This window comes from Canis lupus, chromosome 21, assembly GCF_011100685.1.
Source record: "Canis lupus familiaris isolate Mischka breed German Shepherd chromosome 21, alternate assembly UU_Cfam_GSD_1.0, whole genome shotgun sequence".
NCBI classification, from domain to species: domain Eukaryota; kingdom Metazoa; phylum Chordata; class Mammalia; order Carnivora; family Canidae; genus Canis; species Canis lupus.
The window spans coordinates 26,694,655-26,717,863 of NC_049242.1; the positions used below are offsets into that span (position 1 = coordinate 26,694,655).

At 46.3% G+C, this 23,209-nt stretch overlaps 2 protein-coding genes across 7 annotated transcripts in view; both read left to right on the forward strand.

Annotated features, from left to right (window-relative positions):
• STIM1 (stromal interaction molecule 1) overlaps window positions 1-18,688 on the forward strand; it is a 198,676-nt gene extending 179,988 nt beyond the window's left edge. For 2 of the 5 annotated variants that reach the window (XM_038568828.1, XM_038568831.1), the window contains exons 8-13: window positions 6,942-7,109; window positions 7,611-7,711; window positions 7,958-8,193; window positions 9,739-9,831; window positions 11,736-11,802; window positions 16,783-18,688. In XM_038568828.1, the coding sequence (XP_038424756.1) occupies window positions 6,942-7,109; window positions 7,611-7,711; window positions 7,958-8,193; window positions 9,739-9,831; window positions 11,736-11,802; window positions 16,783-17,299 (1,182 nt within the window). In that variant the 3' untranslated portion in view covers window positions 17,300-18,688. Of the gene's footprint in view, window positions 1-6,941; window positions 7,110-7,610; window positions 7,712-7,957; window positions 8,194-9,738; window positions 9,832-11,735; window positions 11,803-14,483; window positions 14,521-16,782 lie in introns of all 5 variants that reach the window. The other 3 variants (XM_038568832.1, XM_038568833.1, XM_038568830.1) reach the window with 3 other exon arrangements.
• A 1,047-nt stretch (window positions 18,689-19,735) lies between these two features.
• The window catches only part of RRM1 (ribonucleotide reductase catalytic subunit M1), a 35,441-nt gene continuing 31,967 nt past the window's right edge, over window positions 19,736-23,209 (forward strand). Inside the window, exon 1 of one of the 2 annotated variants that reach the window (XM_038568834.1) lies at window positions 19,736-20,057. In XM_038568834.1, coding sequence (XP_038424762.1) covers window positions 20,039-20,057 — 19 coding nt within the window. In that variant the 5' untranslated portion in view covers window positions 19,736-20,038. Of the gene's footprint in view, window positions 20,058-22,188; window positions 22,246-23,209 lie in introns of those variants that run through there. The other variant, XM_038568835.1, reaches the window with a different exon arrangement.

Sequence of the window (23,209 nt, forward strand, 5' to 3'; positions counted from 1 at the left end):
CTAAGTACCCCAGAAGGCTCACTTTTGCTTCCCTCTGCCCCCTGTCAATATTCCACCCAAAGAGAACTATGGTTATAATCTCTAAACCAGATTTGTTTTACCAGATTTTGAACTTCAAATAAATGGCATTTTTTTTTTTAAAGATTTTATTTATTTATTCATGATAGTCACAGAGAGAGAGAGAGAGAGGCAGAGACACAGGCAGAGGGAGAAGCGGGCTCCATGCACCGGGAGCCCGACGTGGGATTCGATCCCGAGTCTCCAGGATCGCGCCCTGGGCCAAAGGCAGGCGCCAAACCGCTGCGCCACCCAGGGATCCCATAAATGGCATTATACAGTATTTTTCTTTATGCTTGGTTTCTTTCACTTGCATTATGTCTGTGAGAGTCATCCATGTTACTGTGTGTAGTGGTAGTTGGTTTATTTGTATTGCTAAGTAATAATTCATTGTATGGGAATACTCTATTTATTCTCCTTTTGGTAGACATTTGAGTTGTTTGCAGTTCTTTTTTTTTTTTCCTTTTATGAATGACACTGCTATAAACCTCCTTGCACATGTTTCTTGGTGAGCATAAGCACTTATTTCTATTGGATGTATAATAGGGAATTTAAATATTTAGCTTTATTAGAAACTGCCAGTTTTCCAAAATGGTTGGACCAGTCTATACTAGCACAAGCAATGTGTGAGCATTCTAGTTGAGCTACAACCTTAAAAACTTTGTATTTTTATTTAGGCTTTTTAATTTTACATATTCTGGTAGGGATTTAGTGGTATTCATTGTGATTTTAATATTCATTTTCCTAACGACTAATGAAAAGAAACACCTTTTCATAAATTTATTGACCATTTTGTTTGGGAATCTCATTTTAAAAATTGTTGTCTGTCTTCATAATTGATTTGTAAGAGTTCTTTATATATTTGTGTTTTTGTGTATGATATAAGGTAGAAGTCAAGGTTCTTTTTTTTCGGGTAGAGACTTTATTATGTCCATTTGTCTATCCATATACCACATTGTCTTCTACTAAGGCTTGATATTGTTAGTAAGTTCTCCAGCTTTATTCTTCAAGATGGCCTTGGCTCTTCTAAGTTCTTTGCATTTTAATTTATTTTTATTTTTAAAGATTTTATTTATTTATTCATGAGAGACATAGAGAGAGAGAGAGAGAGAGAGAGAGAGAGAGAGAGAGAGGGGCAAAGGGAGAAGCAGGCTCCATGCAGGGAGCCAGATGTGGGACTCGATTCCCAGACTCCAGGACCAGGCCCTGGGCTGAAGGCAGCGCTAAACTGCTGAGCCACCCAGGGATCCCCTGCATTTTTATAATTAGCTTGTCATTTTATTGTTCTTCTCTATTCCCTGCCAAAAAGCCTTGCTGGGATTTTTATTGTTTTTGCATTAAATCTATAGATTAATGTGGGGGAAAATCGACATTTTAACCAAACAGTTCTTCCAATCCATGAGCGTTGTTTATCCTGTCACTTATTTAGGTCTTTTAAATTTTCTCTCAGCAATGTTTTATAGTTTTCAGTGTAGAAATCTTAACCTTGAAAAAAAATTTTAAAAAATTATTTGTTTATTCATGAAAGAGAGAGAGAGTGAGAGAGAGGCAGAGAGACACAGACAGAGGGAGAAGCAGGCTTCATGCAGGGAGCCCAACGTGGGACTCCATCCCGGGTCTCCAGGATCGGAAGGAGAGGAGGAGACGCTAAACTGCTGAGCCACGTGGAATGCCCATTGAAAAAATTTTTAACTTGCTCTTATTTTTCTAGCCTTTTTTTTTTTTTTTTAAGATTTTATTTTTAAGCAATCTCTACACCCAACCTGGGACTCAAATTCATGACCCTGAGATCAAAAGTTGCATGCTCCACCAACTGAGCCAGCTTGGTGCCCCTTATTTTTCTAGTTTCTTGAGGTAGAAGAAGAGGTTATTGATTTTAAATTTTTAATCTTTTCCAACATTGGGATTTAGAGCTGTAAATTTCCAGCTCAGCACTGCGTTAGCTGCTGCATTTACTAAGTTCTGGTATTTCATATTTTCATTATCATTCAGTGTAAAAGATTTTCTAATTTCTATTGCACTTTTTTGAGGGGGCCCATGGTTATTTTAAGTGTGTTGCCTAATTTTTAAACACTTGAGGGCTTCTCTGGTTATCTTTCTCATTGATTTCTAATTTAATTTTGCTGTGGCCAGAGAACATATAGTCAATGTTTTTAGTTCTTTCAAATGTGTTGAGACTTGGTTTATGCAAACAGACCAGACAATACAATTGAAAGGCAAAGAGTGTTGGATTGGATAAAAAATAAAACCCAGATATGTGCTGTTTAAAGAGGCACACTTTAGGGATACAAAAAGTGTAAAAGTAAAAGGATGAGAAAAGGTATATGATACAAACACAGAATAAAATAAAGCAAGGGTAGCTATATTAATATCAGACAAAGCAAGCTTTAGAGCAGGAAGTATTATTAGAGACAAGAATGATAAATGTGTGAATCCAACAGTAACGTATAACAGGACTTGATTTGCATACATCTAACAATATAGATTTAAAATACGTAAAGCAAAAATTGAAGAAACTAAAAGGGTTATAGACACATTTATAATAAAAATTAGAGAGTTTTAAACAACTCTGTCAATAATAAGCAGCCAAAAATATTGGTGAGGATGTAAAAAATTTAAATATGATTAGTCAATCTGACCTAATCGACACATACAGAGCATTTTGCCCACTGGCTGCAGAATTCACGTTCTCTTTCATATTAACAAATTGCTTCTGCTCCATTCTCTCCTCTCCTCTGGGAATCTAATAGTCATATGAGACCTTTTAACTGGAGTCCACCCATCTCTTATGCTTAGTTATGTCTTTTTTTTTTCTGTCTGTGCTTTGATTTGGTTATTTTCTATTGATTTATCTTTGATTCTCCAGTCCTGTATTCTTGCTGTGAGCATTGCTCTGTTTAACCCATCCAGTGGGATACTATTCTCAGATACTACATTTTTCAGATCTAGAATGCTCATTTTACTCTCTTGTAGATTCTAGTTTCCTGCCCAGAATTTTCATGTTTCCATCTGTTGTGTCCATCTTCTCTGTATTTTCTTTAAGATTTCAATCATAGTTATTTTAAAGTCCTTTTCTGGTAACTCTAACGTTTGGATCACTTTTTGGACTGCCTATTTTTCCTCTTGATTATTGGTTATATTTTCCTGCCTCTTCTCATGTCTAGTAATTTATTGTATTGTTATTAAATGCTGGAAAGTGTATATAAAATAATAATAGAGGCCCCAGGTGATTTTATCCTTCATCAAAAAGAGGCTCTCCCCTCTTCTTCTATTAGGTATGTAGGGTGAGGACTTAATCATTGCAGGCCAATCAGAAATTGAGCCATGTTGGAACTGGGTTGTAGTTTTAGTAAGACTTGCTCCAGCACTCATTTGTCCCAGTTTCTCAGGCATGTCCCTTCCTTTTTCTTGAGAGCTGGTGAGTTTCTTTCTCCTGATCCCTGAAAGATTGTCAGAGATTCATGTCTGTCACTTGGAGGATTTTAATTTAGCTCTTTGACCCCCTGCTCCTCACAGCTTCAAAATTTTGCAGCTATCTTAAGGGGAGGACCATCAGTGTGTTTGAGGAAGGTCCCTTACTTCATGCAGTATTTTGTTTCCTAAGCATTATAAAGTTATTGAAGATTTTATTCCACCCTTTGGCCTAGCTAAGTGTTCTCCTGAATAGCCCCAGAACTCAATAAATGCTCAATGAAGAAAACTGGATGTATGTTTGAGACATCTCAATTTCCAATCTGTCATACTAGTACCACAATACCAACAAAAGCTAGGCTGGTTTCTCGGGGCCCCAGTGGAGTCCCACTGCCTGGGCCACACCCAGGCATCAGCTCTCACCCAGAACCATCAAAAGCCTCCATGGAAGAAAATGACTGACAATTGTGAACTCCCCCTAGAAAGACTTTTCCCCCTCTCTCTGGATTTTTAGTTCATCTAGTCCACTGGTTCTCAAACTTTTTGGTCTCGGGACTCTTTCACTCTTAAAAATTATTTAGGACTTCAAGGAACATTTTTAAAGGGGAAATATGTTGCTATTTACCTTGTTAGAAGTTAAAACTGAAAATTTAAAAACTATTTACTAATTCAGGGGCATTTGGCTGGCTCATTCAGAGGAACATTGTGACTCTTGATCTCGAGGTTGTGAATTTGAGCTCCATGTTGGGTGTAGAGACTACTACAAAAAACAAAAAACAAATAATCTTTAAAAATTTACTATTTTGGGATGCCTGAGTGGCTCAGTGGTTGAGTGTCTGCTTTCGGCTCAGGGTGTGATCCTGGAGTCCTGGGATCAAGTCCCGCATCAGGTTCCCTGCATGAAGCCTGATTGTCCCTCTGCCTATGTCTCTGCCTCTCTCCCTCTCTGTCTCTCATGAATAAATAAATAAAATCTTTAAAAAAATTTACTAATTCATATTAAACTCCTTATGTATTGGCACAAATAATATTTTTTGAAAACTGACTGCATTTTTGAAAATAAAAATAATTTAATGAGAAGTGATTTTTTTTTACAATTTTGCAAATATTTTAACTATTTGGCTTCATAGACTGCTGGATTCTTACATTAGTGTCTATATTCAATCTGTTATGATATTACTCATCCTGTAGCCTCTGGAGAAATCTGCAGTTTGGTTGTGAGAGAAAGGGAGTGAAAAAGGTAAATAATGTCTTAGTATTATTATAAAAATAGTTTGATCTCACAGATGCTCTGAAAGGATGCACTCAAGTATCCCTGGATCCTACTTGGAGAACTATAGACCTAGTCCTTATTGCTTCTATAGCCCTCTGATGTCTTTGAAAAATGTTCATAATTACAATAATTTGCTTTCAAGACAAATTCATCATTTTGTTTTTCAAGAACTTCATCATTTTTGTAACTTAGCTTTTCCTAGATGTTGGGTTGGATACGAATTATTCTTCTGCCATGACCCACTGCATCCTATGGGGAAGTGGAAGTCAGGTGTGACACTGTAAAGCACATGATCAATGGTTATTCACTTTGCTGCTTATTAGAGTCATTTGGAGAGCATTAGAAATTTTTGATACTCAGGCCAGCATCCTAGATCACTGAAATCAGAATCTGGGTTTGGGTCCAGATAGCAGTATTTGTAAAGTTCCTCAAGTGATTCCAGTGTGTGGCAGGTTGAGAACCATAGCCACAGAATAAAATAATACTCTGATTTGCCATAGCTCTTACCTCCTTCAGGCATTTATTCCTTATGTGTGGCATGATGTATCTGTCCCTGTCTCCTTGCCTCCAATCATCCTCTCCCCCACCTCCCAACCTCTGCCCCTGCCCCTGTTTCCTGTTCCCTATTTTGTAAATATTTCTCTCAATAGTTTTGAGTCTATTAGGCCAGCCCTTCCCAATGTCACACTTCTCTCTGCTCTTTTTTCTTTTCTCTTCCCATTTTCCCCTTAGCATTCCTCATTCCTTTCATTCCTTTCATTCTTTTCAAGGTAGAGCTTGATCATACATTTTCAGACTTGGTGTTTTAGACTCTAAGGTATCTTTTCTTCATTTTAAATCTACAAAGCCAGGGGTGGGCTATGCGATAGTTTCTTTTTCAAGGAACGAAAACCATGAGGTTGGTCCTCTCATTGGCTCTCTAAGGAATAAAGGTGTGGTAGGCCATGGAGAGAACCTCGGGGGCCTGCTCTGGGTTATTTGCCCTGTTGGCTGAAGCTGGCCATAATAAGGGTTCTCAATCTCTTTTCTCTGGGATTCTGACCAGCTAAAGGTCAGTTTCCAGATGGAGAATTTGGGGGTCACCCTTGTCCATGCAATGTAGGTGACCCCTTGGGTGGGGATGAGGGAAAGAGCCTTTGACATACAAGTTGAGAAGTTGTTGGCTTCTGCTGTGCTTAAACAGCATATGGGGTAGATAACAAGGAACATAGTTCCACTCACAGCCTCCTTGGTTCATAAAGTACAGTTCACATCAGGATATTTCTCTGTACTTGTGCTCTGGGTGAGATGGCAAGGTATCCAGTGTATATAGCATCTGTGTGTAATCTCAGACCTTCCATGTTCAGGGCTTTGTGTCAGCCTGCTTCGTTGTATGCTCTTTGCTTGAGAAATCACTGAGGAGATTTCTGCTTACACATTGGTTATTTCATGTCTTGGCCTCTTTTGGGAATGCCTATGTTAAAAGTAAGCATGATTATTATCCGCTCACTTTGTAGAGGGTACCCTGCTCAATGGGAGAATCACAGACCAAGCCTATGGTCTACAGGAGCCTGGAGAGCATTCAGGCCAACCCCCTCCCAGAGTAGCAATCATTTTTAATGAAACTGAGCTGTTCCCATACCTCCTCCTGAGATTACCCCTTCCTTAACTGGTTTGGATTTGCAAGGGAGAAAGTCTTTCCTCACACTGAGTTGAGATCTGCTATCGGCAGCTCAGAGTCACAGGGCCAGCTAAGTGACAGACCAGGGACCAGAACCAGATTTCCAGGTTCCCAGTAAAGTGCTTTTTCTGTCACACTGTGATGTCTTGAGGTCTAAGCACAGACCCCAACTCTCAGAAAGATGATGATTCACTAAGCTGACCTGCCCCTCAAGAGAGCAGGGAGGATTGCCGAGATTGGCTTTTGGCCAGGAGAGGCAGCTATTTGTGTGGCGAATATTGCTCTGGTCTGGCAGCAAAACAAATCTCAATTTGAGATCTGGTTGACACTACTGACTGTGCGACCTTGAGTAGTTTACTTTCCCCTGAGCTTGCCTCCTTGTGGTATATAAATTAGAATAATCCTTGCCCTTTCTTCCCCTTGAGAGGGTTGGAAGCTCACATGAGGTAGCAGATAAGAACTGAGATGGGTGGTATCAGACAGAGGTACTGGAGAGGGACTTGGTAGCAGTAAATGGATCATATCTTCTTGGCTGCACAGGTTCGGGAGGCCCTCAGGAAAGCAGAGAAGGAACTGGAATCACATAGCTCATGGTATGCACCAGAGGCTCTTCAGAAGTGGCTGCAGCTGACACACGAGGTGGAGGTGCAGTACTATAACATCAAGAAGCAAAATGCTGAGAAGCAACTGCTGGTGGCCAAGGAGGGGGTGAGATATACCCTCCTGCTGTCCCCTCCTTTCCTCCTGGCCTGCTTCCTTCACCCACCCTGCTTCCTCCCCTCCGCCTCGCTCTTGAACAGTAAGATACCCCATACTAGGTTCTGTTTCTCTCCCTGATATATAGTTCCTGATGATGTCCTCAAATTTCTGTAGGAGGGAATGAGGGTGTGGGTGTGCTCCCACCTGCTTCTGGAAAGATGAAGCTGGTGGAGGCAGGTAGAGGGAAGACTCTGCCAGCCTCCGCCTGCCATGGGGCAGAGCCATCCTGGGGCCAGTGGACTGGCAGGGGGTCCCTCTGCTTCCCTCATTGTCTCCATCTTCTTTCCTCCCCCACTCTTTGCCCTCCCCTCCCCTTCCTTTCCCTTCTCTTCCTTTCTCTTGTGCAGCCTAAGCTGTGCTAAGAGGAGGGGACCCAGCCAAAGAAAGGCACTTCTCATTTTCCAGCCTCTAATCCCTGCTCTGTTTAAGCTGAGGACCTCATCTTTGCAGGCTGAGAAGATAAAAAAGAAGAGAAACACACTCTTTGGCACCTTCCACGTGGCCCACAGCTCTTCCTTGGATGATGTGGATCACAAAATCCTAACTGCGAAGTAAGTAGCTCCTGCTGCCCAGCTCTGCTGGTGTCCACTCCATTCTCAGAGTTGTACCTCTTCACTAGTAGGGGGCAGCTCTGGTCTCCTACCCCAGCTTTTCTCTGACTCCTACCTCACTCTCAGGTGCATGATTTAATTGTGTCTCTTATTGGCACATCCTCCCCCAACTTGTTCCTCCAAGAGGCCTCATTCCTGTTGGGGCTCCAGCAGCCCATGGCTTCAATTCTCTTCCATGTGTTCCAGGCAAGCTCTGAGTGAGGTGACGGCAGCACTGCGGGAGCGCCTGCACCGATGGCAGCAGATTGAGATCCTCTGTGGCTTCCAGATTGTCAACAACCCTGGCATCCACTCACTGGTGGCTGCTCTCAACATCGACCCCAGCTGGATGGGCAGTACGCGCCCCAATCCTGCCCACTTCATCATGACTGACGATGTGGATGACATGGATGAGGAGATTGTGTCACCCTTGTCCATGCAATGTAGGTGACCCCTTGGGTGGGGATGAGGGAAGGAGCCTTTGACACACAGGTTGAGAAGTTATTGGCTCCTGCTGTACTTAAACAGCATGTGGGGTAGATACCAAGGAACGTGGTTCTGTTCACAGCCTCCTTGGTTCATAAAGCACAGTTCATATCAGGATATTCCTCTGTACTTGTGCTCTGGGTAGTTTTTCCTTGCTATATGCTCTGTCTGCCCCTCTAGGTCTATTGTGTTAAGTATGTCTCCCTTCACTCTATGTTTTTAAAATCCCTTCATCCTCCTTTTTCTTCCCCATGTGCCTTTATAAAGACAGTCTTCTTGAGTGGTTCATAATAGAAAAATGGTATTCATTGGACTCTTTGGTGCTTTTATTTGTTTTCATTTTGGCATTATTTATTCTTTTTTTTTTTAAAGATTATTTATTTATTTATTCATGAGAGACACACAGAGAGAGAGAGAGGCAGAGAGATAGGCAGAGGGAGAAGCAGGTTCCCTCCTGGGGAGCCTGCTGTGGGACTCGTTCCCAGGACTCCAGGATCATGACCTGAGCCAAAGGCAGATGCTCAGCCACTGAGCCACTCAGGCATCCTGACATTCTTTATTCTTAATTGCTAAAGTGGAATGATACCTTTTTCTCTCTACCTTTTTTGTGTGAGCCTCCTGAAGCAATAGTCCTTTAAAGAGACAATAGCCCTAAATCCTTCAAGTCAGGAAGATGTTTTTGTTCCAGAGGGATCGCCTGTATAAGCATGTCTGGCTTTCCACCTGAATTCTCAGACTTCTGCAACCTTTCCTGGGCCTTCCCTCCCCCTCCTTTCCCCACCAGTGGTCAGAGCTGAATAGAGCAAAGTCAAAGAGACAACTCTTTGTGGGAAATCTTTGGTGAATGAGGAACTTACCCCTTAGTGGCCCAGTTGAAATTTTCTCCAGATCAGAGGCTATTTTAGATAAATAGAATTGACCTTTAAGGAAAAGCCCTTGGCCTAGGCCTGTATCCCACAAAGCTGGCTTAGGGGCTCACTTTCAGAAAGCCAGATTCTTTCATCAAGCTGGATTCCAGCTCCAGACAGGATTTGTTTATAAATTTGTTCAGCAATACTTTGACCAAGCCGCTTTGTCACCATGATGTGATACCCTATCAGGGCTTTTTTTTTTTTTTTTTTAAGATTTTATTTATTTATTCATGAGAGACACACACAGAGAGAGAGGCAGAAATACAGGGAGAGGGAGAAGCAGGCTCCATGCAGGAGCCCGATGCGGGACTCCAGGATTAGGCCCTGGGCTGAAGGCAGGCGCTAAACCACTAAGCTACCCAGGGATCCCCCCCATCAGGGCTTTAATCAAAGGCCCAATACGGTTAGGATCCCTGGCAGGCAGGTCTTGATCCTAAAGACTCCTATGTTCTGTGGATTGGGAGGGACCTTCATTAGCTCTGAGCTACCCACCCCTTGCCCCTAGCCGTCCCCTTATCCCACTGAAGGGTGGGCTGAAGCCCTCTGTAAATCAGATTCTCTTCTCCTTTTGGCCTGGCTGTTGGACCCTAGATGCTGCCTGGCTGATGGGGCGTAGGTTCAGTGACCGCTCTCTCTGCTCAACATCCGCCGGCTCGGATGATCAGTCCCTCTGGAAATACCCGGGTTTGAGGAGCCCCTCTGGGGCTTTTGTTTTTCCAACTTTTGGGACTAAACAAACACTCCTACCCCATAAGCCCCTTCTCCTGCCTGCCTCGCTCCCCTGCCTGCTCCCTCTATTCCCTCAGCACTGTCCCTACTAACTGCAGGGAGAGGTTCGGGGGTGAGAAGAATCAGCCTGCTCAGTTGAGGGCTAGAGAGAGAACACCCATGGTGATGGAAGGCTTGGGCTTCTCTTTTCAGCCCTGCTAGGCAGAAGTCCTGGTGGCCCTTCTTCCAGCTGGGCTGGATGGAAAGAGAGAAGGAAAGATCCTTCCCCTCTTTTCTCTTTTTCATGTTTCTCCCTTTTCCTCTCTTTCTCCCATTGCCTCTTCCTGTTCCATGCTGCTTCTTCCTCTTCTGCCTCCCTTTTGTGCCTTGAAAGCCGCCAGCCGTAGAAGCCCTGCCTCCCTAGCTCTCCATCACCATGGAATTGTGTTCTCTCCCTTGTTGCCCCTCTGTGGCTTCTGGCACCCTTGTCACCTGGCTCATTCTCCCATCTTTAGGGAGAAGGCCGGGAGGCCCATCTCTCAGGGTAGAAGAGAAAAACTAAAGGTAGAGATTCTGTTTTTAGCTGGAGCTTGGAGTGAGCCCAAGGGGGATGATCTAGCACATTCCCAAGTTACCTAGTGCCCAAATAACCCTTCACTGGGCATGGCGGCCATCATTTTCCAAGAGCCTGATTTGTAGCACTGTTCCAAGAGCTGGCTCTTTTTTGTCTGCATGATTAGTAGAAGAAATTTGGAAGGTGAAATGTGTAAATATGAGCATGAAAAAAAAGGTACCCATAGCCCCACCATATTTGAGCATCTTCTCTTACAGTCTTCTGTCTGTGAGATTTTTAATAATTTTTTTAAGTGCTCAAGGTAATAATGACCACTACCATTTATTGAGTGCCATGAACTGTATCAGATACTTTAAATATGCTCTCTTGAAGCCTCACAATAACCCTGCAGGATTTTATAGATTAGGACTTAGAATAGGGAAGTTGCACGGGGTCATGGCTAGAAGCAGAAAGGCCTTGTTTCAAAATCTAGTTGTTTTTTGTGTTCTATGGCTCAAGGTATTTCTTTTACGTATAATTTTGTATCATTTGGTTTTCCCCGAGCATTTTATTTTTTATTTTTATTTATTTATTTTTTAAGATTTTATTTATTCATGAGACACACACAGAAAGAGAGGCAGAGACACAGGCAGAGGGAGAAGCAGGCTCCATGCAGGGAGCCCGATGTGGGACTCGATCCTGGGTCTTCAGGACCACACTCTGGGCTGAGGGCGGCACTGAACCGCTAAGCCACCAGGGCTGCCCTTCCTGAGCATTTTAATGGGTACTTTTGTATGTTTTTCAAATCTTAAGCAGCATTTTTATCAGCAGTGTAGTTTTCCAGCAATTGGATATATTATCATTTTCCCCTTGTTCCAACTTTATGGGTCCTTTCGTATGATTACTAATTCTGATGTGATAGGGGTGTTTGTGTATAAATCCTTGTCTACACTGCAAATTATTTTGTGAGGTTGGCTTTGTAAAAAAGGCTGGTTCTTAGTGCTCTCCCGGACCTTGCCCCACACCCCTCTCCTCCCCTGCCCTGCCTGTGTCCTCCCACTCACTGCCCTGCCTCCTTTCCAATAATAGCAGCCCCCAGGCTCCTTCTGCAGCTGCCACTAAAACTGCCCTGGGCACCTCATTGTCAACTTCCCCTTCCTTTTAGGACCCCTAGTGGGAGGTTTTGGGGAAGAGGTGCCCCGTTCTCCAGATTGGGCACCACAGCCCAGCGTGGTCTGCAGCAAGCATTTCTCCGGGGGCAAACCTGCTTGCCTGCCAGCCCAAAGGAGGCTGGCCCTTGCTCATACTTTGTTCACTCTCCTTGCAGCTCCTACCCTGCAGTGCAGTGTCCGGCAGCGCCTGACGGAGCCACAGCATGGCCTAGGATCTCAGAGGTTGGTAGAGGGCGAGGCTGGCCACTTCTTGACGAGCCGGGTCTCTCTGAGGCGAATGCGCAGCCTTTCATCTGGACAGTCTTTCAGTTCTGAAGGCCACGGGACCAGCTCTCCATCTGCCTCTGCTGCTTCTTCTTGCTCCTCTACCACCACCTTCACTACCTCCTCCACCATCACCACCTCCTCCACCACCTCCATCACCACCGTCCATGTCCACCCTGTTTATTACCACCACAGCACTTCCTATTTCCTCCAGATGGAGCCCTACCCCGACCCACCCCCTTCTGACAGCAGCGCTGTGATGCCTGGGCATTCAGAGAGCTTGGGGTATCGGCTGTCTCTCTTCTCTTTCTTTCTTCCCATCCTTCCCATTCTGCTCCCTTTACCTTGGCCTCTGTGTGCTGGCTGCTGCTTGGTCAGCTTTGGGGGGTGTGCAGTGGGGCATCTTCTCCTTGTCCTGTCCTTTCCCAGTCCTGGGGCTTCTTCTTCCTGTCAGCCTAACTTCCTACCACTTTGTGCCCTTCTCTGTTTGGGGTTTGGTGACTCTAAAAATGAGTACGATGCCCCTCCCTCACAGGCCTATCTATCACACTTTGGCCTAAACTATGCACCTTCACATCCGTTGTTTCCATGGAGGCCTTATTTCCTTTACTCCTTTGATAGAACAGCTATGGATACCTGCCCTGGGCCAGGCTTTACTGGGTATGGGGATTCATAGATGATAAAATACAGTCCCAGCTATCAGGAATTATAGTCTGGTCCAGGAAAGATATAGAAATAATTATGGAGCAATTTGAGAAGTACTATGGGGGTGTTGAGGAGGGAGTGAGTAATAGTGTGCCCCTGGGTGGAGCACTTCACAAAAGACACAACATTTGTCCTAACACCCTGTGTGCAGGAAAAGAAGAAAGTGTAGTCTAGGCAGAGGAAGGCTGATGTGCAGAGGTGTGGAGGTTCAAGAGAATAGGATGTATTTGTGGTTAGAACCTTGGGTGTATGTTGCTGGGAAGGGGTAGCAGAGGAAGTTAGGAGGAGGAAGGGCTTTGAGAGGCTGGGGGCTTGGGCCATTACCCTGCAAGAGATGGAGAACTGCAAAAGGATTTCTATTTCTTTTTCTTTTTCTTTCTTTTTCTTTTTCTCTTTTTCTTCTTCTTGTTTCTGCCTTCGCAGGGGGAGCTCTTTCTGTGCTTTCGTTTGTCTCTTTTCTATTTGCTTCTTTATCTATGCAGCCCTTCCATAACCGCCTCACCCCCGTTCCTTCGTTCTTTCTTTCTTTCTTTCTTTCTTTCTTTCTTTCTTTCTTTCTTTCTTTCTTTCTTTCTTTCTTTTTCTTTCTTTCTTCTTTCTTCATGAGAGACATACAGAGAGAGGCAGAGACATAGGCAGAGGGAGAAGCAGACTCCTTGTGGGGAGCCTGGCGTGGGACTCGATCTCTGAACCCGGGATCATGTTAAAGACTGTATTTTTTTGACAGAGAGAGAGTGAGCGAGCACAAGCAGGGGGAATGGCAGAGGGAGAAGGAGAAGCAGGCGCTCTGTTGAGCACGGTGCCAGACCACATGGGGCCCTGGACTTCAGGACCCTGGGATCATGACCTGAGCCAATGGCAGACTCTCAACCGACTGAACCACCCAGGGGTCCCCAGAATTGCATTTTAGAAATAACATTTTAGTGGTCTGTATAAAGAAGAGAAGGAGAGACTACAGAAATTTGGAAGTCGCTGTGGGAGACCAGTAGGGGAGGTAGTGAGGTCTAGGCATAGAAAGGAGAGTATTAATTTGGCAATTCACTGGGAGGGGTACAGGAGAGGGAGGAGTCTAGGATGACACTCAGGTTTCTGGCTTGGGCGGCTGAATGGATGTGGTACCCTTCCAGGAATTAGGGAACTGAAGAGGGGAGACAGGTTTGGGGTTTTGGACAAGAAAAGTTTATATAGGTGGGGCCAGCATAAAGTACTCATTTAGAGTAGGAATCTAAGGTTCTGAAGGGTCATGGAATGTTCCCCAGTTATTTTCCCACAGCTAATTAGGAACAGAACAGAGTAGAACTTGGCTTTATATTCCAGGACACTCTTCGGGTATTTTTGTCCTTCCACGAGGTCTCAATCAGTGAACTGTGTAAGAAGTGGTGAAAGGCTTTCTCCCACAGCTTGGTCTGGCAGCCGCAGAGCCTTTCCCTACTAAGACCTCAGGAGATCGTCTTGGATCAGAGATGAGAGCCTTGACCTTGCCTGGAACAAGCTTCCAAGAGCCTCAGAAAGTCCCTCTCCTCTGGAGGGACCTCTCATCTCTGAAGTTGTGACATGGCCCAGCCCTGCACTCTGGGCTGGGCAGCAGGCTGCTGCAGACTTTTGGTCCTGCTTCACCCTGGATGCCAGTGTCTCTCACTCTGCTCCTGGAACCTCTGGATAGTTGTCCTTGAGGGCTGTTCTTTGTCTTTCACTTTCACCAAGCACAGTGGCTCCTCTTCATTTTCATCCTCATTGTCATCCAAAAGCTTAGGCAGGGAGACTGCACCTTCCCACAGAGGGCCAGAAGACTGGATTGGGGTTTGAGCCCTAGAGGACGCTGTGAATTTCCTGCCCTAAGGCCCAAGCTGAGGGCAGTGGGGAGGGAGAGTGGGGAGGTACTTGCACCCACTTGGCCTGTTCACTGCTTAATTTTCTTTTGCACCATGCACCAGAGGATCATCTCTAAAGACAAACAGACTCTCTAGTAAGGTTAGTAGCTTGGTATGTGAGCCCAAGGCAGCCAGCCTTTGGGGAGGGACACCCCTGGCCTGAGTGTCTCAAAGATTCAGGGAGGGAAAGTGAGCTTGCCTCAGCAGGCCTTTTATCTCCTGCATCTACCTGAGCTTCCTCCAGGCTCTTCTCTGGCTTTGGAAGGTCTTAGCTTTTAATTGATGACAAGGCATGGAGGATGGGAATCATGGCCGAATGAAGCTGTGGGCCACAGGGAGTGAGGCTGGGAGGGTCCCAACCCCCTGACCGCTCTCCGTTGGCATTAGAAAAGTAAGCTCCTGGGGTCCCCGCCTTGTCATCATCGAGGGCCCCTTTCCCAGTGCGGTGGCTCCCCAGAGCTGCCTTGGCACCCCACTCAGTGGTTCATATATGTGTGGAAAAGGCAGGATATGGAGAGGATCATCTGGGAACTTAGGGAAACTCGGCCACATTTAGACAGAAGCAAGGACAGTGTCAGATACATGAAACCAAACATGAGAGTGAACATGAGTAAACAGTAGAGGATGTGGCTGAAACAGTATTTATAGAATGGAGTTGGGACTTTTCTCCACTGTTGTCTCCAGGAAGATACTGACCCATGGGATAGCTGCTCAATTAATTGTTTCCTACTGAGAATTAACCCTACAATAGCTATGAGTCAACCTTCTGCTTTTGCTTATTTATTTTCCGGGCCTGGTGCCCTCCCTTATTTTTGACCCACAGCCTCCTCCTTTCCAGGTCCTGTGGCACTCCCCTTCCGCGCCTGACTTTCTCCCTTTGCTTCCTGACTTGGATGTTTCCCTTATCCTCTCCTCCACCCTGTTGTGGGTTCTCCTCTGGGAAAGCAGAGGGAGAGTTAAGGGACTGGCAGGGGACTCCCTGTAGAGGCAGGAGAGGAGGCATCTGGAATTGGTTCATGGGCCTTCTTAGGAATAGCCAGCCCCTTCCAGAGTCTCAGCTCTCTGGACTAACCTCTGTGTGTGCATGTCCAGTGTGCTGTGCCACATCCCCATAACTCAGCCTTGCAAAGAAGCCTCTTGTGATTGGCCCACATATGGATTTTCCAGCTTGACTGGCCTCATCATCTCCATTCCCATAATAACTTCCTACATTTCCAAGTGATTTGCCAACATGTTTGATCCTCCAAATACCCTTGTAAGATAATTGAATTGGTGTTACCTGCATTTGGCCAAAATGGAGGACCAGCAAGGTTAGATAACTTGTCTTAAGGTCACACAACAAGCATCAGGCAGAGATGGAAATTATGACTTCTAGTGGCAGCTCTTCGGAACCACTGCTACTTAAAGATCAACCTCCTGTCTTTCTGCACCTGTCTACGCTCTCCCTCTCACAGAGCTCTGAAAAAGACACCCCCTCCCTTTCCCAGCTGCCAGCAGACTTTGGTTTGAACTTGGAAGTACTTCTCTGTGACCCACTTTGAATCCTGTGAGAGGGTCGAAAGAGGCAGCTTCCTGACCTTTTTGGGGTGGATAAGTGACTGTTTGCAAGGCTGTCCTAACCTTCTCCTCCCCAGCCTGGGTCAGGCCCATCTACTGCATGTGCCTTGTTCCTTGGGGTCTGGCCCAGACTGGATGTGTCCCAGAGTGTGACAGGAGTCAGTTGTGGAGGAAGGCATAGGAAATGGTGACTCAGAGCAATATGTGGGTTCTGTGTTGGCTTCGGGTTGAGTCCTAGAAATCTAGCCAGCTGTGGGAAGGCAGAAATTTTATTAAGGAGGATGCCTGGGGGATTTAAGCCTCTGGTTGTACCAGTTTAGGGCCTAGCCACTCAGCAGGGTGGGGGGTTGTCATTAGAAAGCCCTTTGCCAGACAGATGATGGCGTAATGACTTTTGGTTTTGCTTCTTGTTTGTCTCTTCTTTCTCCATCACTTTTCCCTTTTTTTTTTCTCCCTTCGTCCTCCTTATTTCTACTTGCTCCTCCTTTTGCCTTCTCTCTCCCTGACTTTTCTCTTTCCCTGTCTCTTTGCCAACCCATCTCCATCCCCTATTCCTGCCTCATCTCTTGTCCTGTACCTATGGCCTACTCAACTTCCTTCTTTTTTTTTTCTCAACTTCCTTCTGTTTCTCATCCTTCTCTCTTGCCCGCCTGTCTGTTCATCCTCTTTTCTCTCTCCTACCCCTCTTTCCATGCCCATTTCCCACCTCACTTTGTCTTCTCATGCTGCTCCTCTCTCTCTCCACCTCTCTCCCACCCTCCTCCCCTTTATGTGTCCCTTTCTTCCTTTCTGCCCTGTCTTGTAGGGATTTGACCCTTTCCGATTCGGAGTCCTCCCTCCACATGAGTGACCGCCAGCGTCTGGTCCCCAAGCCTCCTCAGATGGTCCGTGCTGTAGATGAGGCCCTCAGCGCCATGACCTCCAATGGCAGCCACCGGCTGATTGAGGGGGTCCACCCCGGGTCTTTGGTGGAGAAACTGCCTGACAGCCCTGCCCTGGCCAAGAAGGCACTCCTGGCGCTGAACCACGGGCTGGACAAGGCCCACAGCCTGATGGAGCTGAGCCCCTCAGCCCCACCTGGTGGCTCTCCACTTTTGGATTCTTCCCGTTCTCACAGCTCCAGTTCCCCAGATCCAGACATGCCATCTCCGATTGGGGACAGCCGAGCCCAGCAGGCCAGCCGAAATACACGCATTCCCCATCTGGCTGGCAAGAAGGCTGTGGCTGACGAAGATAATGGCTCCATTGGCGAGGAGACAGACTCCAGCCCAGGCCGGAAGAAGTTTCCCCTCAAAATCTTTAAGAAGCCTCTGAAGAAGTAGGCAGGATGAGAGTGGCAGTGGCGGGACAGCTTGTCCTTCCCTGGTCTTCTGCCTCCCCTTCCTCCCCTTCCAAGATACCTGGCCCCTAGGGTAGGGCATGGGAGGGGCTGGCCCAGGGGCCTGGGCACTGTACATACCTGCCCCCCTCATCCTGGGGTCCTCCAACATTATTTATTAACTGACCACCATGACCTGCCTGCCCTGCCGTGGGCTGCTGCCGCCACTCCCTCTCTACTTCAGTGCATGTCTTAGTTGCTGTCCCCTCAGCCCCCAGCTCCGCCTCTGGGGTCCAGCTTCTGTCTCTGCTGTCCCAGTTTTGAAGTTTGGTTTCTTGTTTCTCTGTTTCCTGCTTTCAGGCTCCTCCCTCCCACCACTCCCCAACTTCCCCTAGCAGCTAGGGGGGGGAAGATAGGAGGAGTAACTTCTGACATCCGTGCCTCGGATCTGTTCCGCCCCACCTACGATGGTTCCATTTGCCTCACACTGGGGCCTAGGGCCTAATATTTGAGGTCTGTTCTTTGGGAGTTTAGTGGGCCTGAAGGAAACTTGGCCTGAAGCTTGCTTGAGCCTCCAGGGGCTCATGGGGGAGTGGAACACATTCCTAGAGAACAAGCTACTAGAGAATTTCGAAGAGAGGCTAGTCCAGGGGGGTGGGTCAGGAGAGACTCCTCTTAGTTAGGAGATGAGTAGATGCCAGAGTTGTGGGCCACAACAGTCCCCTTTTCTCTCTTCTCTCACCTATACCTGCCTCTTTCTTACCCCTGTTCCCCCATACCACAGGAGGGTTTGACTCTAAGAGGTGCTGCCCAAATGCTCCCTAAGCATCAGTACTCCTGGAGCTCAGGACAAATGGTTCCCCTGGCCATGGGAGCCTCAGCAATGATCCAGGTCTCTAATGGGGCCCTGGAATTGTTGGGCAGGATATTGTTGCATTTGAACCAAAAAACATTTTTAAATTGAAAAAAAAAAAATCTCCTGAATTTCCCAAGTGCCTGCACCACCTACTCCCTTTGTCAGACCCCATTTTCATGTCACTGCATAGCTTGGGCCAGAGGCTCAGAAAGGACACAGCTGGTTTAGGGAAGGGGGTGGCTAAGGAAGATGGTGTCAGTGACCTCTTCCCTCACACCCTTTCCACCCTCTAGACAACTCTTTTCCTTACCTGTTTTTGCTATGGCTGTAAAGGTATTTTCCTTTTGCCCCACTCCTTCCCATGCCTTTACTCTGGGATCCTATTTTGGGCCTGGGGTGCAGGCACCTGGGGCTGGTCTTAGGAGGGTGCTAGGCTGCAGACTGCCTTGTACCCCCTGGACACCCTCACATGGTTTTTCTGTGTTATTTCATAAGACTCTTTGAAGTCCAATAAAGCATGTAGGAGATTTTAACCTCTGCTGGCTTTGAGTCTCATGGTGTTCTTTGTGGCATAGCAGACAGGATAAAGAAGAGCCTGTTTCTCCCTGGCCAAGGAAAACACTGAAACTCTACCACACACACCCAAAAGCTCTCTGGAGAGGGCAGCCAATTGAAATGCAGGATGCTTGCCTGGTTAAACTTGAATTTCTCATAACTAGTAACTTTTTTAGTGTAATTATGTCCCTGCAGCATTTGGGACACATTATTTTTGTTTGCTCAATCTGGCTGCCCCATCTTTGGGCTTTCCTGAACCTATCTTTACTATGGCTTTGCCTGTCACCCATGACTTTTAGAATTACTTCACAGGGAGCTTGGGTGGCTCTAGAGGGCACACCTAGGGAGAGATACCACATGAGCTTTCATAAAAATCAGTTTGTGTAGCCCAGATCAGAAGCTTCTACATCACTCTTGCATATTACGTCTTTTACCTATTCCTACCCCCCACATTCACTCACCAAGCACTCTCCATTCTGCGTCCACAAGGCCTAATTGCTAACCGTCCACCGGAGAGTTATAAAAGCAAATGGGTCATGGCCCTGCCGTGCCCAAAACTCTCCCAGAGCTCCCATCCGCCAGGATAAAATCCAACGCCCTTGGCCTAGCAAGGCTCTCTTTCAAGGACTGAGGGCCAGATCTCCCATCTAGGAGGAGCGTGGTGCTCCCGGCTGCCTCCAGCTAATGAATCGCAGGCCTCAGCCCACACTGGATAGCAGTCGGGTCATTACATTTTAACAGTCGTCAAGACAAGCAAGAAAGGGTTTGGGATGGCTGGGTATTGATTCCAGAAACACCCGAGTCGACTTATGCAGGGGCGCGCCAAATAGAGGGGCGGGGCGAAGCCAGGCGGGCTCTGCGCGCCCCGCCGGCTTCAGGACCCAGATTCGGCTTTGCCCACACTAAGTATGGAGGCAGGAGAACCGCGTTCCCGCCGGGCGTGCCCCACACCCAATGTGGCCGCGAGAAAGGCAGTTTCCAGGGCTCTGCCCATACTCAACATGGCGGCTACGGGGTTCGGCCGATTTGGGGCTATGCTAGCCCTGCCCACGGGCCGAGGCGCTGGCGGCGTCGGGTAACGTCATTCGAGCTCCGTCGCGCCGCTTTTGCGCGGCTTTTGCGTCTCGGGTGGCGGGAGCGGGAAGGGGATTCGGATTGTCGCGCCTCCGCTCGGTGGAGGAAAGTGCCCTCTGGCCCCCAAATCAGTCCTTGCACCTGAGCACCCCCGGGAACCGGACCCTTCGCACTCTACCTACCACCTTCTCGATCCCGCCGGCGCCTCGGAATTGCAGCCCCGTCTCGATTCCCTCAGCGCCTCAGCCACTAGCCGCGATGCACGTGATCAAGCGAGGTGAGAGGCCGGGGAGGGGGCGGCGGGTCAGTGGGGAGCAGGTAAAGGGTCGCGGGGCTGCCGCCGCCCCCGCAGTTGGCCGCGCCCGCCGCCGCTTCGGCTTCCCGCTCGGACCGCCGCGGCTTCCCGCCCTGTCAAGCCAGCTCGGCCTCTGGCTTGCGTCAGTGTCACCCTCCCGCCCCCCAGCCGGCCTTCGCTGTGAGCCCCCGCGGCTTGGTCATCCTGCCGCCTTTCAAAAGAGTAATACCTGCCCTTTATCGAGTAGTTACTCGGTAGTGCGCCGAGCACTTTCCCGGCAGTATTTATTAGCTCCGCTTCTCAGGTGAAGAAGCTGAAGTGCAGAGAGACGTTCGGTGACTGACGCGAGGCCACCCAGTGAGTCGATGGTGAGGCCAGTGTTCGAACCCGTGGCTAACCTCGGAGTGTACCGGAAAAGCCTGGGGCTGCTGACCTGTCCTGGGTCGGGGAGGAGCCAGAAAGAAGGGACTCTGCCCTGCGCGGGCCCCTGTCAATTTCCTGATCTCTTTTATGAGGGTGAAAAAGAACGGATCTTAGACCCAGGCATCCCTGGAATTTGCCCTTTGTAGGAGATGTGTTGCCCTCTGCCCCAGGAGTGGTCCCAGAGGAGTTTGGGACTGGGACTACGCATACAGAATCATCAGTGGGGAGGCGCAGACCACGTCTGACAGGATGGGAGCTCGGAAGAGCCGAGGACTTGTGTTCTTCCTCAACAGCTGATTCCCATTAGTCTTCGCGAGTTCCTCCTTTTTGTGCCAGGCCTTTGCTTGGCAATGGGAAATTATAAGAGGAGACAGCCCCTGCCTTGGCAAAAGGTCTAATCAGATTGGAAAAACAAGAGCAAAACATACATTTGGCAGAGAACCGTATGAGGCAGGTCTGAACAAATTTTGACTTGAATCTACTTGCCTCTGTTAAAGCAATAAAGTTACTTCAAAATTGTGGGCACTTAGTACTGGTTGACTGACTGGATGTTTCATCCTCTAGGCTGTGAGTATTTCAAAGGTGGGGACTTTATGCCCACACTTAGCATTGGACTTGCCCTGAATAGGAATTCAAAGAATGAACAAGAACAGTTATTTTAAAATATAGGACATAATGAATGCTATGGGTAGGCAGGTGGTTGATTTGGTTTTGTCCAGGTTGTTTAATAAGAGCCAAGAGGTGGAGAGATGGACAGTGATGGCCCCTTTCCCAGTTTTTAGTATCTTAAGGACATCATTCTCTGAATTTCCCTAGTCCTCCGTTTTAGCTGATGAGACCAAAAGACCAGAATACATAGTACACTTTTATTGGTCCATTCCTGTGGTTGAGATGAGCATCTAGTTTTTTTAGAAAAAAGTATGGAAGGATGAGGATTCCCTTATGATAAATCTGTAACAAATATTAATTGAAAACTTGTGAACTTAAATTACTGGAGTAGGTAACGCCCCTGTGTTGTACTTTTAATTTTGGGGTCCACTTTGAAATACCATAGTTTAAAAAGTACTGCCTACAACAAGCTCTAAAAGGCAAGGCATATTTTGTATCTCATTCCTTCAGAGAACATAATTTGAACCAGATGATTCTCTGCTGGATTCTGACAATAGCATTCAGCACGGCTTGTTAATATGCAAAGTTGTGCTTGAATTTATTTCATTTTTGAAAAAAAGTTTTAAAAGATTTTATTTATTTATTTGAGACAGAAAGTGTGAGGGAAATAGCACAAGTGGGGAAGAGGGGCAGGGGGAGAGAGAGAAACAGACTCCTTGCTGAACAGGAGCCCAAAGTGGGGCTCCAACCCAGGACCCTGGCAGATACTTAACCAACTGAGCCACCCAGGTGCCCCTTATTTTTGATTTTTAATGTGCTCAGGACTTTTCTGTTTCTCATTTTTGGCATGCCAGTGAGTAGCAGACTAGCTACTGTCATTTTTTGTTAACGTTTATGTAATTATCCAGGAGGACAATGGGCGGTCAATCTAACTTGTACCTTAGTCTTCCCCCACTTACTCAGGGTTTTGCTTTCCACTGTTTCAGTTACCTGGACAACTGCGATCCGGAAGCAGATGATCCTCTTGAGTATTGTCAGCAGGTCAATGGTAGCCTAACTACATCACAGTGCCTACATCTTTCACCTCACTTTGTGTCATCACATAGACATTGTGTCATCTCACATCATCACAAGAAGGGTGAATACAGTACCACAAGATAGTTTGAGAGAAAGACCACATTTATATAACTTTTATTATAATATATAGTTATAATAGTTCTATTTTATTATTTATTATTTATCTATTAATTAAACTTTATCATAGGTATGTATGTATAGGGAAAAAAGTATATATAGGGTTTAGTACTTTCTGTGATTTCAGGCACACATTTTGTAACCCACAGTAAAAATCACATCTTACATCAGGACTGAGAACACATCAGTGTATGTGTATATGTGTGTGTATAAATTTTCATAAAATGAAACAGCCATTTTCAAAATAATTCCTTTTAAAGCATCTCTTTGTACTTTGATTCTCTCTTCTATTCCAAATCTGTTCTCTAGCCCTTCATCTCTTTTCCCTTATCTCCTTCCCTACTTTTTTCCTAATCCCCTTTGTAGCCCAGTGTATTATTTTACAAATCTGTGTGGATATTCTGCTGGCACTGAGAAACAATGGCGAGAAGGCAAACATGGTTCTGTTTTCAAAGATCTTAATTGTGAAAGATAGACACATTTGAAAACCTAATATAATAAAGTATGATAAAAAAATAAAAAAAATAAAGTATGATAAATATTCTGATAGCTAAAGTAAAGGCTCTAGGAGCCATTCATTCAGTTATTCAGAAAGTGTTTATTTAGTACTTCTTTGTGCCAGGAACTGTTTTAGGTACTAGAGATTACAGCAATGAACAAAGCAAAGTAGATCCCTTTTCTCATGGAGTTTACATTCTTATGTGGGTGAGAATGGTAAGTATACATAAGAAACAAGTAAACCAAGGACAAACATATGGTCTCATTCATTTGGGGAATATAAATAATAGTGAAAGGGAATAGAAGGGAAGGGAGAAGAAATGGGTAGGAAATATCAGAAAGGGAGACAGAACATAAAGACTCCTAACTCTGGGAAATGAACCAGGGGTGGTGGAAGGGGAGGAGGGCGG